The sequence below is a fragment of the Balaenoptera ricei genome, chromosome 20, assembly GCF_028023285.1.
Source record: "Balaenoptera ricei isolate mBalRic1 chromosome 20, mBalRic1.hap2, whole genome shotgun sequence".
Classification (NCBI taxonomy): domain Eukaryota; kingdom Metazoa; phylum Chordata; class Mammalia; order Artiodactyla; family Balaenopteridae; genus Balaenoptera; species Balaenoptera ricei.
In genome coordinates this window covers 20289307-20303960 of record NC_082658.1, presented here as the reverse complement: position 1 = coordinate 20303960, position 14654 = coordinate 20289307, and the positions used below count along the sequence as shown (strand labels likewise).

Sequence of the window (14654 nt, the reverse complement as noted above, 5' to 3'; positions counted from 1 at the left end):
TAGAGGGTTGTCCTGGTTGTGGGGGGGCAGCGTGGGTGGATGGTTGGTGAGAGTACTGAGTCGGGGGTTCAGCTCCCAGGTGGGGTTCTGGCTTGAGCTCCGGATTCTGAAGGTGACTTTTACAGTCCAGCTGCAGAACCCCTCCCAGCAGCTGTTCCCAGGAGCCTATTGTCACCTTGGGGCTTTGTATGGCCACAGCAGGGTGGGGCGGCTTTGTCTCAGGAGGCCTGGGAAGTTGCAGCTCAGAGCACCTCATGTGGGGGACTGAGGGGGGGTCAGGGTGTGGGTGATCCCCAAGGGGCAGGTTCTGAGAGGCTGTAATTCCCAGTGGGGCGTAGGAATCAGGTGAATGTACTTTGGGGGGGTTAATTTTGATCACAAGGAAGGGGCTCAGAATATGATGGGGGGACTCTGAGTGAGGGATCACTGGGGGGGCTGACGTCTCAGCGTGTACTCTCAAGAAAAACTATAATTCCTGGGGGGTGTCAAACTCTGGGTGATCTTAATGGGGGAGGGCCAGCAATGTGAATTGCGGGAATATCTAAGTGTGCGCGTGGTCGGGGTGAAGATCCGAACGAGTGTGCCAGCGGGGTGTGCGGCTGGGCGTCGGCGTGGGCTGGTGTGGGGCAGCTCTCCGGAGGGCAGGAGCCTCTGGCCCCTGGGAGGGGAGAGTCGGAAGCAGAGCCGCCAGGAACTGACCAATGGGGAGAGCGCCCGTATTTGCACTCAGGAGCCTGCAAATTCCTGGGCCCTCAGATATCCGCCCGACACCGTCCCCCCTCCCCCGCCCAACCCCGGGCATAAAAGGCGCCAGGTGAGGGCCTCGCCACTCCTCCTGCCGACTGCAGCCACTCCGACCGGTGTCGCCCGCGTCCTCCTTCACCATGACTTCCTACAGCCTTCGCCAGTCGTCGGCCACCTCGTCCTTCGGGGGTCTGGGCAGCGGCTCCATGCGCTTCGGGGCGGGAGGCGCCTTCCGCGCGCCCAGCATCCACGGGGGCTCGGGTGGCCGCGGCGTGTCGGTGTCCTCCGCCCGCTTCGTGTCCTCGTCCTCCTCCGGGGGCTACGGCGGCGGCTATGCGGGCGCCCTGGCCGGCTCCGACGGGCTGCTGGCGGGCAACGAGAAGGTCACCATGCAGAACCTCAACGACCGCCTGGCCTCCTACCTGGAGAAGGTGCGCGCCCTGGAGGAGGCCAACGACGACTTGGAGGAGAAGATCCGCGACTGGTACCAGAAGCAGGGGCCCGGGTCCGCCCGCGACTACAGCCACTACTTCAAGACCATCGAGGACCTGCGGGGCCAGGTGGGAGGCGGCCCGGCCGCGGGAAGTGCACCTGCCGCGGATACCCAGCCCCGCGGGCCGGGTGAGGCCCGAGGCGGGGACGGCGGGCGCCAGGGCCACCTCCCGGCCGGGGCGGGAGCGAGTGTTAGGATCGGGGAGGGCCCGCAGGGTGGGGCGGAGGGAAGCCGGCCGGGGAGGAGGGGCAGGACCACGGGGCAGGAAGTGGAGGCCTGGGGGGGTGGTGGGGCGGGGAAGTGGGGGCGGCGGGTTAATGTGGGGGACTCGAGGGCGGGAGGAAGAAGGCGCGCCGGTCGGCTAGGCCTGGGAAAGGGGGGAGGAAGGAGGGGGAAGAGATGGGGCGCGCTGTGGGCTGCCCTGAGGTCTGGACCTGAGTCGCTGTGCAACAGGGAAATGCAAGAGTTTGGCCAGGGAGGAATCTGGTTCTCGCCGGGCCAGACCTGCCTTCTGCTGCCCCCGGTGAGAGGCCCTCTGCATTCCTTTTCTCCCGGCCGGGCGGGTCTGGTTTCCATCACGCTGAGGCTGAAGCCCCTCCCTCCGCCCAGGGGGCCACTAGGGACTTAGAGGCGCTCTAGGAAGAATGGGAGAGGCCAACTCTGGCCCGTGGTCAAGGGGGGACATATGCTGTGGCCCCCGAACTGGGTAAAGGAGAGACGAATGCTGAGCTTGTGAAGACCTCTGTGCAGAGGCCCAGTGCCGTGTGGGTGGAGACCCCAGGTCTCACCCACAGCCCCTTGCTGGGGGGCCCTCAGGGTCCTTCAGGGTGGGGCTTGGTCTCTGCCCACAGGGAACAGCTCGGAGCTGGGATCTGGGTCCAGAAGAAATGTTTCAAAAGCCAGTGGGACATTTAACAGCCTCACACGTTGGGTCTCCAAACGCACAGTCCCCACAGCGTAGGCCTGGGCCCACCCTGTGCCTGGCGTGGTGCTGGGTGCCAGGGGCCTAGACCAGACCCGTAGATGAGGGAGAGCTAGAGATGTAAACAACGAGCGTAGTGCTTTCAAACTTTATAAACTGTGACCTACACGAGGGAATACATTTTGCCTCAAAGAGGAGGCACAAAGTGCCAGCACGTAATACGTGCTCAACAGAAGGCTTTCCCTTCCCTGAAGGCAGAATGTGCTTTGAGTGGGGGTCAGACCACAGGGTGACCCCTGTGCTCCCTGCGTCTGGTTTGCGAATCACTAGAAGTTGCCTCCCTACGAGCATTTAGAGTTTCCCTGGGTGCGGGTCGTGGAGACTTTTCCCCCAGGCTTACCTCCCTGCCCTTCCCATTTCCCCCTGGCTCAGCCTCCCTCGCAGTAGTTTCTCCTGCTCCAGCTCCCGGGCCTGGACCCATTCCAAGGCCTCCCAGAGAGCAGGCTGATGGGCAGCCTGGGGTGGCCGAGGCTTTGGTCTCCTGGCGGTGGAGGCACACAGGCACGCATACTCCTTTGCTTTTCTCTCTCCTCTGGGAAGAAAGTGGGTGGACAGTGCCCATATACTGAACTGGTGCCAACCTCCTGCCTTCTGCCTTCCAGATTCTTGGTGCCACCATTGAGAATTCCAGGATAGTCCTGCAGATCGACAACGCCCGTTTGGCTGCAGATGACTTTCGAACCAAGTGAGTGTCTCTGCCTTGGGGGCTGCAGGAGCCAGGGCAGGGGAGGGGGGCAATCTCAGGCCCTTATGGGGCTCAGTGCCGTGGGGGGAATGGACTCTGCTCTCACCCACCCCAGCTGGTCTGAAGCACACCCCATCCCCCATGGGCCCCTGAACCCAGGGGAGGTGGGCAAGTCTTCAGAGGTGCAGAGGAAATGCTGGCCTGACTGCAACTCTTTCCTCTGAAAGGTTCGAGACGGAGCACGCCCTGCGAGTGAGCGTGGAGGCCGACATCAACGGCCTGCGCAGGTTGCTGGACGAGCTGACCCTGGCCAGGACTGACCTGGAGGTGCAGATCGAGGGTCTGAAGGAGGAGCTGGCCTACCTCCGGAAGAACCACGAGGAGGTGGGTTTCAAGCTGGGCTTCCCATCCATCCCAGCCCAGCTTCCCAGAGCTGAGGACACTTTTTTTTTTTTTATCCTGTATCCTCTGACTGTGGCCACATTTGCTGCACCCTTGACCTGGCCCTGAGTGTGTCATGTGGATCCCAAGGGTTCCAGCAGGGGATGGTGGTGACCCCGTCTGTACCCCAGTGCTGGCTCCTAGGTCTGCACCTGAAAACCAGCCCCCCGATGGCCTGGGGGATAGGGGAGTGACGTGGCTCAGGCCCAGCAGGCTCTGGGCCCTGACATGCCCATCTCTGCTGTATCTTTCTAGGAAATCAGTGTCCTGAAGGGCCAGGTGGGAGGTCAGGTCAACGTGGAGGTAGACTCCGCTCCGGGCATCGACCTAGCCAAGATCCTGAGCGACATGAGAAGCCAACATGAGGTCATGGCTGAGAAGAACCGGAAGGATGCTGAGGCCTGGTTCACCAGCCAGGTATGGAGGGGGAGGCAGGTGCCCCTTGGGGAGGTGGCAAGGAGAGCGGGCTTAATGCTCCCAGGCAAGGGTCTGCCTCAGTGCTTACTCCCTCTGCCTCCTCTCACTGCAGACCGAGGAGCTGAACAGGGAGGTCGCTGGCCACACGGAGCAGCTGCAGATCAGCAAGACGGAGGTCACCGACCTGCGGCGTACCCTCCAGGGTCTGGAGATCGAGCTGCAGTCTCAGCTCAGCATGGTATGTGCCCTCTGCCCTGTGGGACGCACACTCGTGTCCTTGCGGCCTCGGGCAGCCCGGGTGGTGGCTGGGCCCGTGCCATCGCTGGGCACCAGGCTCTGCTGAGTCTCCTTCCCTCTCCCTGCCCTCAGAAAGCTGCCCTGGAAGGCACGCTGGCCGAAACGGAGGCTCGCTTCGGAGCCCAGCTGGCGCATATCCAGGCGCTGATCAGTGGTGTCGAAGCCCAGCTGAGCAATGTGCGTGCCGACACCGAGCGGCAGAACCAGGAGTACCAGCACCTCATGGACATCAAGTCCCGGCTGGAGCAGGAGATCGCCACCTACCGAAACCTGCTGGAGGGCCAGGACGCCTTCTACAACAACCTGCCCACGCCGAAGGTCCTCTGAGTCTGGCAGCCTCCTGGCCTTCCTACCCTGCTGCAGAGGAATTCCCCTGGGTAGGGGCATGGGAGGGGAGGGACCCTTATCCCTGGCTCTCCCCCTGACCTTCCAATAAAACTTTATGGCCCAGGGGAGGAAGGACGTTGAGTTTGTTATTTCAGCCCATGGCGGGGCGGGGTGCGGGGGCCAGACCTTGGCACTGTTTAGGTTTTATTGTTTAGGTTTCATTTGGACCAGAGTCCCCGCTTTCCCAGGAAAGGGGAGGGAGGGCGCTCACAAACTCCAGCTGTTACAGGAATTCCTGTTTGCAGAGGTCTTCCTGTATCTCACCTGTTCCCTAAAACAAGGTTGTTAAATAAGCATTGCTCCCATTTTACAGAGGGATAAACTAAGGCTCAGAGAGGCGAGGTGGGTTGTTGTAATATATAACTGTTCTAACACATGGCAAAGGTGGGATTTGAAACTGGTTTTTGCTTCCAGATTTAGTTTTCTTTCCACTGAACTCACCCCAAGGGTTGGTGTGTGTTTGTGTATCTGTAATTAATGTTTACTGAGCACCTACTAAGTGCTATTTAATCAAACAACCCTGAAAGGTAGTATGAGTTATATCCTATAGAGTAGGAAACAGGCTCAGAGAGGTTAAGTAACTTGACCAAGGCCACATAGCAACTACATGGCAGAGCTAGGACCAGAATTACATTTCCTGATTCTTAACCCACAGTGCCACCCCTGCACCCCGTCTCCTAGGATGACACTGCTTGTGCCATTTCCTCAGTACATTCCAGTCTTGCTCTGTGTGAAGGCCCCTGAGGCAGTTCCTCCTGACAGGTTTCTCCACCTAACTTAAGGAGAAACTGGGGCTTTGGGGTCAGGGGGCGGACACCAGCTCAGAACAGAGCTGTAGAGGGCGCCCTCGTAGGGGTGTGTGTGCGCATGCACTGACACCTCCTTCCATCCCCTGGCAGCCCTGCATAAGCCCCTTACGCCCACCAGCCCATACCTGGGCCCAGAGCCTGGAATAGGACCCAGCTGTGACCCAGACCTCCCACAGAGACCCCCCAAACTGGCTTGCCTGGGGCCCGTCCTGGGCCCCCAAAGGAATGCAAGTCCCAGCTTCCTGGTACAACTCTGCCCTTCGGTTGGTATGGTCCTGCCCCTGTGGTTTACAACTTAGCTGCCAAGAACGGAGGCCAATTAAAGGTAAATAAGTCCCACTTCCCCCAGCAGAGAGGTTCAGGCTGAGCGGGTCTGTTCAGGCCCCGTGGATCTGTCTGTGACAGCGGCCGACCCTGTGAGGGAGGAGGCTGAGTGAGGCGGAAGGTCTCTGGGGGGACAGATCGTCGCTCTGCCACCTGTGCTCAGCACTGCGCTAGGAGGCTCAGGACCCCGCCATACCTGGTGTTCATCCTGAAGGGGGTGCTTTTCTCGCCATTTTCCGTGGAGCTTGGTAGGCTCATTAGTTTACTCCAAATCACAGGCTGGTGACCCCAGAGCCCAGCTCTTCCCGCTTCCCCTGCCGCAGCCCTGGGCCAGGAGCCCCTTCTGCCACCTCCCCAGCTATTCCGCTCTGGCCATCAGCACCTATAGGTCCACTCTCCCACTTAACTTAGGAGGCCTTGGAGCTAGAGGCCAGAGGCCTGGCTGCACCCCCAGTCCCAGCCTGGGACTGCCCAGAGATATTTGTCCCCTGTTCATGAAAGCCTCTGTTGTCACAGCTGAAACCCTTCCCTGTGCCCCAGAGGCCCCTGGAATGTGGCTGTGAGGCGGGGTCTGGGCCCCATACAGGTGGGGCTGGTGACGGGGTCTCAGGTCTGGGTGTCAGGAAGAAAGCTTTCCTTTGTGTGCGTGCGCGCGCGCATGTGTGTGTGTTTGTGTGTGTGTGTGTGTGTGGACACTTTCCTGTCTCAGTCTGGGAGCTGAAACTAGGGGTACCGTGTTGACAGAAGCAGCTGGGATAGAGGAAAGAGAGCGAGAGGCGGGGGGAGGGGATTTGGGGGGGCAGGGTCTTTCCAGCCCTGCTGGTCATCATGACCACTTCAGTTTGCAAGCATTTCCAGTCCGTCATCTTGCTCCATCCCCGTGAGTCAGACTGGGCCAGAGTTATTTCCATTTTTCCAATTGGTAGACTGAGGCTCGGAGAGAGGAGGCTTGATTCCTCAAAGCCACATAACTAATAAATGAGAAATGAGGAATTCTCCAGGCCCCAGGGCATGCCCTCTCTCTGACCCTGGCATCTCCCTGGGGAGCGGAGGAGTGAGGGAGGATCCTAACGTCTGTGGAGGTCCCCACTCCCCCTGTGACGCTGAATGCTCACCGTGGCCCTGTAGCTGGGGCCAGTGTTAATGGGGTCAGTGTTTTGTTTTTTTTTAAAATTTTTTTATTGTGGTAAATACACATAACATAAACGTTACCATCTTACGCATTTCTCGGTGCACAGTCCTGTGGCAGTTCTGTGCGTGCACGTTGTTGTGCAAGCATGATTACCCTCCATCCTCATAACTCTTTCCATCTTGTAAAACTGAAACTTTATCCCCATTAAACCATAACTCCTCATTCTCCCTCCCCACCCCTGGCAACCACCATTACACTTTCTGTCTCTGATTTTGACTCTTCTTAGTACCTCATGTAAGTGGGAAAATGACCCAATTTTAAGTCAGGAACCTGGCTTGGAGATGTTAAGTCACACCCAGAGGTGGAGTCCAGCTCAGGCTCTTTCCACTGGGCTGCATCGTCCCATCCCAAGGAGGGAAGGCCGGCTCTGGGGCAGCCTGTCTGCCTGCAGTGGGCAAAGGACAGAAACTGGCACAGCAACCTGGGCAGGCTGCCTGGGGCAGGGCCCAGGTCTGCAGTCTGGGCTGGAGCCAAATGGAGCTTGATCTCTGCCCTTGCCCAGCCATCACCTTCTGGTGCTACGAGTAGACTCCGGCCACCCAGACCTTGAGCTCATAGGAACTGTTTGGACCGAAACCAGGGATTTGTGACTGGGGCAGCTGCTGCCTGGCCTGGGCCTGAGAGTGTAGGGAAAGCCCCCTTGAGGGGCTGCTGGAGGGGAGACAGGGTGCAGAGAGAGGCTGGCTGGGGTCCAGCCCTCCCTCATCCCGGGGTGATGGCACATAATTTTTCCCCGGGGTAATTGCTGGGGCCGTAATGTCTGCAGAGGCTTTAATGAGCTATGGTTGATCTGAGTTTGATTATTTTTCTTTCAGAGGAAAAGACAGTATCCTCCCACCCTCGAGACAATACCTCACTGTCTGGGCCCAGCACTCAGAGGCTGGCTTACTGTGATGCTGGGCAAGGAGAAGCCCACCCCCACATACCAGGAATACTCCACTACCCTTGCTCAGGTGCAGGAATCTGGGGTCTGGGGAGGGGAACACCTTCTTTTCCTGTCTCCTGTTTGAGTGGGGGGGGAGCGGTCAGAGGACCCAGTGAGTCCTGGCGATGCCCTCTTACTAGCTGTGCCACCTTATACAAATCACTTCCCTCTCTGAGCTGCAATTTCATTTCTTCTGAAATAGGGGCAGGGATCATCTTCTTAGCTGTGAGGAACAGAGGAGGCGTGGATGCAGAAGTGCTTTGTAAACTGTGAAGGATGCCGTGGAAGTAAGAATTTACTGTTATTAGAGCAATAATAACAATGACCCGCATTGCCCAATAGGTGCTGGTTATGGAAGAATATGGCAGAGTGTGATGGTCACTCACAGGGCAGATCTGATGCCCAAGGACAAAAAAAAGTCCCCCCAGGTGATGGTACTTGGGAGTCCTAAGTATTGGACGTGCACCCCACTATCCGGTGCCTCAGAAGACGGGGAGCAAGGAGGAGGCAGGATGGGGGCTCTTGGGCCTCAGGGCTTCCCCATAAGTGGGAGCTGAGAGTGCCCGTTGCCACAAGGAAACTGAGACTTGAAAGGTACCGTGTCCAAGGTTTTCCAAGCAGTGATGGGTAGAGCCAGGCTTGAAGCCAGGTCCCAGGGAATCCAGAGCTCCGTCAACTTCACGGTGCTGCAGCTGTGGTCCAGGAATCCTCCTCCTGACTCTCCAGCCTGGTCTTGCTCACTTCCCCACCACTGGCTCTCTCTAAACCCCGCAGCCAAAGCCACAGGGCCAGGCCACGCCTCCAGTGGCACTGCCCACAGGTATCAGGTATCCCCGGAGAGCGGAGAGCGGGCCCCTGAGCTGGCGGCAGAGAAAAGGACTCTCCTGAGTGTTGGACTCCCCTCTCTGGCCTCAGCATCCTGCTCTCTGAAGCGGTGCCTTGACCTTCAAGATCTCCGAGGTGTCTTACAGCCCGCCTGCCAAGCCCCTCTATCCCCTCCCTCCTCATGGTGCTCAGGCACGTACAGCTTTCTGGATCGGGTCCCTCCCCAGCCCCACGGTGCTTGACAGGACAAACAGGGTTAATCTAGCCCCGCTGTGCAGCGACTTGCCTCTCCCTGGAGAAAGCAGGGGCTTTCTGGAATTTGCTCCCATCTTATCTGCAGAGGTTTGCCCCAACTCGTCCCAGGAGCAAGCAAAGGTTCAGTGACATGTAGTTGGCAGGTGGTGGGATTATCAATCAGCCCCTTGTCAGCCCTGAGCCCGCTGGCTTTTGTGAGGATGCCAGTGCCATGGGGCTGAGGGCGGGGGTAGGGGGAGCTGGAGAAGAAGGAGGGGGACTGTGGGTGGGGGAGGAGAGGAGGAGAGGGGTCCATTTGGAACATCAGGGAAGTGACAGATGCTGGCCCCTCCGGTCACCTCAGCTGGAACTTGACTCAGGATCCCTCTCCTGTCCTCAGTCTATCCCCGTGGGCCCTGCATTCCTCTGTGTACCTCTGCCAGCCAATACCCAGAGCCTGCAGGCTCGCACATGGGGTCTGTGAGAGGGACCACACAGGGCAGCGATGGAAAGTGGATTCTCAAACTGAGAGCAGGGAGCCGGCCACCTGCGGGCAGCAGAGAAGTCCAGCGGAGGGTGGAGTTGGCCTGAGCCTCTAAGAGTGCAGGCGGAGGCCTGGCAGATGTGATGCGAGTTTGCTCCTTTCGATTTTCTCCTGGAGTGTAGAGATGAACCTGTAATCCAAGTGTTAAAACCATGGCCCGGGGCAAAACACCGTTCATTCTGAATCATCACTTTTGTTGCATTAAAAAAAAAAAAAAAAGAAAGAGAGAAAAGAAAAACCCCATACCAGCCACGTAGAGGTGTGCAGGAAGCTGTGTTTGTCAGGAACGCAGAAGGAGTTGGCTTCCCTTTGGGGGAGGAGACATGGTCCCACAACACCCTGGGAGGGGTATATAAGGAGCCTGGGGCTGGGGGTGACAGGCGCAGCCCTCAGGTTTCAGCCCAGCTCACGCCTCCTGCCAGCTTTGCTTGTGCCGCTGAGAGCTCAGGGCTGCTGCCTGGCCATGAGCACCACGTTTCTGCAGACTTCTTCCTCCACCTTTGGGGGTGGCTCGACCTGGGGGGGTTCCCTCACGGCTGGGGGAGGAGGCTTTGCTGGGGGGAGTCTCTATGGGGGAGGTGGGAGCCGCAGTATCTCAGCTTCTTCTGCCGGGTTTGTCTCCTCGGGGTCAGCAGTGGGCTATGGGGGCGGCTTCAGTGGAGGGGCTGGTAGTGGTTTGGGTGGAGGCTTTGGAGGTGGCCTTGGAGGTGGCTTTGGTGGTGGCTTTGGTGACTTCGGCGGTGGCGGCCTCCTCTCTGGCAACGAGAAGCTCACCATGCAGAACCTCAACGAGCGCCTGGCCTCCTACCTGGAGAAGGTGCGCGCCCTGGAGGAGGCCAACGCTGACCTGGAGGTGAAGATCCGCGACTGGTACCAGAAGCAACGGCCCACTGAGATCAAGGACTACAGCCCCTACTTCAAGACCATAGAAGAACTCCGAGACAAGGTGAGTCCTCAGGTGTCAGGGAGAGGGGAGCAGGTGGCTGGTGCCAGCCGCCTGGGGGAAATCCTTTCTTTCCCAGGTAATGATGTGTAACCTCAGCAAACTTGGAGCACGGGGAATGCGTTCCAGGTGTGGATGCCCGCAAACATCTGCTCAGCCTGGCAGTGCGGGGCATCTTGGCACACTGGTCTCGACCAGTAGGGGCCGAGGAGGGGGCAGTGCTCACACCCTGCAGGGCTTTGCCTAGAGCGTTCCTTTGGTTTTTTTTGCAAGAACGGAGGTGTAGAGATGAACCTCAGGTTCTAGGAGTCCAGAACGCCAGGACTGCCTGCCTCACCCTTCGAATGTCTTGGGTGGCAAAAGCACTGTTGGACCTTAGGAGACCTGGAACTGGGTATGGGCTCTCCCAGCCACTCACTCACCCTTCACTCACCTGCACCAGTTTCTGCAGCTGCCCTCCAGTTTCCCCCTGACTGGAATGTTCTGTAGATGCATGGCTGTGTTAAGGTGTGCAGGAGGCTGGCGACCATGAGTTGTTTACAGGGGAGGCTGGTGGAGTACCCCCAAGAGGGCACCCTCTGCAGGCCAGGCAGTTTCCACAGGGGGTTCCCTGCAACCCTGGCTCCTTGGTCTTTCACGTTTTGGAGACGAGGAGGGTGGCTTGGGGCAGACCAAGTGGTGGCCTGGACTCTGCCCCGGGGTCCTACAGGCTTCCGTTGCTGGTGTCAGAGGGGAGATGTTTAGTGAGGGGTCCCACCTGGGGTGCAGGGCGGGGAGAGCAGCAGGGAAGAGGGAGGGGTCCTCCAGCTCCCTGTCTCCTGCAGATCCTGGCGGCCACCATCGACAACTCCCGGGTTATCCTGGAGATTGACAACGCCAGGTTGGCTGCGGATGACTTCAGACTCAAGTATGCTCCTTCTGCCCTGTCTCCCGACTCAAGCGGCCCAGACCCCTCACCCTTCCTCACCTGGGTTCCCTCTTCCTTTCCAGGTATGAGAACGAGCTGGCCCTGCGCCAGAGCGTGGAGGCCGACATTAACGGCCTGCGCAGGGTGCTGGACGAGCTGACCCTGGCAAAGAGCGACCTGGAGCTGCAGATCGAGAGCCTGAACGAGGAGCTGGCCTACCTCCGGAAGAACCACGAGGAGGTGAGAGCCAGGCAGTGGCTGGGGCTGATGGGACGCAGAGTGGGGCCTCTGGGGTCTCCTCATAGTTGGGGGAAGGGCTTCGTGGTTCAGATATGCACGCCCCCCAACACAGGGGTCCCCATGGAGAGGAAGGGGCACTGTCGACCCAGACCCCTTTTCTCCTCTGATCCACAGCCAGGCCAGGCGGCCCGTGGGCACTGCTGTCCTGATTTGCTTCATGAACTCACACAAGGGCCCTACCGTCTTGAGGTCTTCCCTCGGCAGGCCCTAGAGAGGAGGAGGGACCCTTAGTGCTGAGGGGCTCTTGCGATCAAAACTCTTCACGCGCAGTGGGAAACAGGGGCCCGGGGTGGGTACGGGGCAGAGCCAACGTCACGTGGTGAGTTAGGGATGGAGCCGGGATTGGCACGTGGGACCCCAGACTCGGCTCTGGCTTCCGCCCTCTGTCTCTGAATGGGCCCCACCCACCCTGCAGGAGATGAAGGAGTTCAGCAACCAGCTGGCCGGCCAGGTCAACGTGGAGATGGACGCAGCACCGGGCGTGGACCTGACCCGCGTGCTGTTGGAGATGAGGGAGCAGTACGAGGCCATGGCGGAGAAGAACCGCCGGGATGCCGAGGCCTGGTTCTTCAGCAAGGTGGGCCTGACCTGCCAGCCCCGCTCCAGCTCCCTGAGCTCCTGGGAGGCCCGTGGAGCTCACTTGTCTTGTGCGTGACCTACAGACGGAGGAGCTGAATGAGGAGGTGGCCTCCAATGCAGAGATGATCCAGACCAGCGAGGCGGAGATCGTAGACCTGAGACGCACGATGCAGGGGCTGGAGATGGAGCTGCAGTCCCAGCTGAGCATGGTACACCTGCTGCCCCTGCCCAGTGGCTGCCCCCTGGCCCGGCTCCCCTCAGACCTTCTCCTCTGCTGCCCCACCAGAAAGCCGGGCTGGAGAGCACGCTGGCGGAGACCGAGTGCCGCTACGCCCTGCAGCTACAGCACATCCAGGGCCTCATCAGCAGCGTCGAGGCCCAGCTGAGCGAGCTCCGCAGTGAGATGGAGTGCCAGAACCAGGAGTACAAGATGCTGCTGGACATCAAGGCGCGGCTGGAGCAGGAGATCGCCACCTACCGCAGCCTGCTGGAGGGCCAGGATGCCAGGCAGGGGCTCGGGTGCAGGGGGCAGTGAGGGAGGGGCCAGTTGTGGTTGAGGCGGGGAGAGTCATCTTAGGTGCAGCATCTACAGTGAAAAGAGAACAGAACAAGGAGTAAGAGGTTCCGGACTCTGCGCTCTGGTCTTTGGCCGTTACCTTGGGCAGGTCATGTCACCTCTCTGGACCTGTGTGCCTTCTGTAAATGATAGCAATTGGGCTTGTGGTCTTGGATTTAAGGCTGGTTCCATTTCCAGCATGAAATAGATGGGGTGTTATCATAGATCAGAATTTGTGTGCTTGGGGGTGGCTCTCAGGATGTCCCAGGCTTTAGAGAAGTCAGATGTGGGAGTGAGGGTGGTGTGAGGGCTGGGGAGGACGGCTTAGCTGTCTCCTGGGGCCTCCTGTAGGCAGACCTGAGCTTTTGTCCGTTGCTTACATCTGCTTCCCCCTCTCTTTCAGGATGGCTGGCATTGGTACCAGAGAAGGTAAGAGGCTTCACTCTTCTTCTTTTTTTTTTTTTTTTCTGGCCACACTGGGCGGCATGTGGGATCTTAGTTCCCCGACCAGGGATTGAACCTGTGCCCCCTGCAGTGGAAGTGTGGAGACTTAACCACTGAACCGCCAGAGAAGTCCAAGAGACTTAACTCTTCCTGAGTTGAGGGGAGAGGGAAGCTATTGAAGCCACAATTCTTCTTGGAATGGGGAGGAAGGTGAAAGAGGCCAAGCATCCCAATAGGGTGGGGACATGCCCATTCCAGTAGGTACCTCTTCCCCAGTGGGACCCCTCTATCAGCCCCAGGTAGGGTAGGGATTGAAGATTTACTCAGAACCTTCCAGGATGAGTAAGCTTTGTCCAGGGCATAGCCCCCCCACTGCCTCCCCCCCACCCCGCCCACCCCACCTTCATGCACTTATGGTAAGATGCCCATGATTAATTTCTGTTTATGTACAGCTTAAAAGCCCTAACATTCTTGTTCAGTGCAAAGCATACCTGCCGCTGCCGCCGCCAATCTCTTTGATGAGTGATTCAGCACCAGTCCTCCTGGCAGCTCTGGGAGGATGGGCCAATGGCCATTATCAGGGGTGCTGTGCAGTTCTCCCAGAGCTCAGCCAAGGTCCTGGCCCCTTGGGAGGGAGGACAGGGAGAGTCTCCCACTCTAAAGCTTGCCTCTTCTTTCTACAGCCTCCCTGGGAGGTGGTGGCAGTGGCAAAGTCCGTATCAACGTTGAGGAGTCAGTGGATGGGAAGGTGGTTTCTTCTCGAAAGAGAGACATCTAAGTGCCCAGCGCAGGAGAGACACCCCCGTCATCCCCACCCTCCCCAGGCTGAGTGGACAGCTGGCCGGAGGGACCAGAAAAGCAAACTCCAGGCCCTGCCTTCAGAGGGTCCAGTTCAAGGGGTCCCTCATCTCCTAGTTGGGTGCTTCACATGCTTTCCCGGACCCCGCTCCAGCTTTCCCACCTCCCTTAGAGCAGGGAGGTGCAAGAAACAGCTGTATTGTGTAACAAGCTCATAGATTGTACCATGTCCATGCAATAAAGAATTGCTTTTCCTTTTGCAAATATCTCTTGGTAGTATGTCCAGTTTTTCTTGTTGGTGGCCTCTGAGGAAGCCCAGGGCCCACACGCTGCCATCTGCCCCTGACTTTGAACTCGTCCCTGCGCGGTCACTCTTTGGGTTACCTGGAGCGCCTGGGACAAATCAGGTGGCTCAGATGACTTGCTGTCTTGCTTACCCCATTTAGTGATCACGGAAGCAGGATGCGGGGTTCCTTAGAGCAGTGTGTTGTACTTAGCACAGGGCTGGACACATGGACTAATCACTTACTGGATGGTTGACTGAATAGATGGCTCTGGTTCGCCACTGTATGGTTGGCACTGTGCTAGGCACACCCACCTATGGGTCTCATTTAATCAACTGCCGGTGGTCAGGATTTATTATTCCATCTTAGAGATGAGGGAACTTAGAGAAACTTACAGATGAGGAAGTCAGGCTGATGACTTGCCCAGAGGCCTCGTGGATGGATCGTAAGCAGCAGGGCTGGGGCTGGGCCCCACACCTGTATGACTCCAAGACCAGGGCTTGTTCTGGGACCCCAGGCCCTGGTTCTTCACAGCTCATTGCCA

General features: G+C 58.6%; 2 protein-coding genes across 3 annotated transcripts; both read left to right on the top strand.

The window, feature by feature from the left end:
* Positions 1-798: 798 nt before the first annotated feature.
* KRT19 (keratin 19) lies at positions 799-4518 on the top strand. Of its 2 annotated transcripts, none has more exons than XM_059906630.1 (6): positions 799-1304; positions 2822-2904; positions 3132-3288; positions 3601-3762; positions 3875-4000; positions 4132-4518. In XM_059906630.1, the coding sequence occupies exons 1-6, from the start codon at positions 885-887 to the stop codon at positions 4384-4386; spliced, it is 1203 nt and encodes a 400-aa protein (XP_059762613.1). In that variant the 5' UTR covers positions 799-884; the 3' UTR covers positions 4387-4518. The 2 variants fall into 2 exon arrangements, with proteins under 2 accessions (XP_059762613.1, XP_059762614.1); XM_059906631.1 differs by having other exon boundaries at positions 976-1365.
* A 4570-nt stretch (positions 4519-9088) lies between these two features.
* On the top strand, positions 9089-14092 carry LOC132354679 (keratin, type I cytoskeletal 15). The gene is made up of 8 exons (XM_059906628.1): positions 9089-10245; positions 11067-11149; positions 11233-11389; positions 11865-12026; positions 12112-12237; positions 12315-12535; positions 12988-13013; positions 13712-14092. The coding sequence occupies exons 1-8, from the start codon at positions 9763-9765 to the stop codon at positions 13804-13806; spliced, it is 1353 nt and encodes a 450-aa protein (XP_059762611.1). The 5' UTR covers positions 9089-9762; the 3' UTR covers positions 13807-14092.
* Positions 14093-14654: the final 562 nt, after the last annotated feature.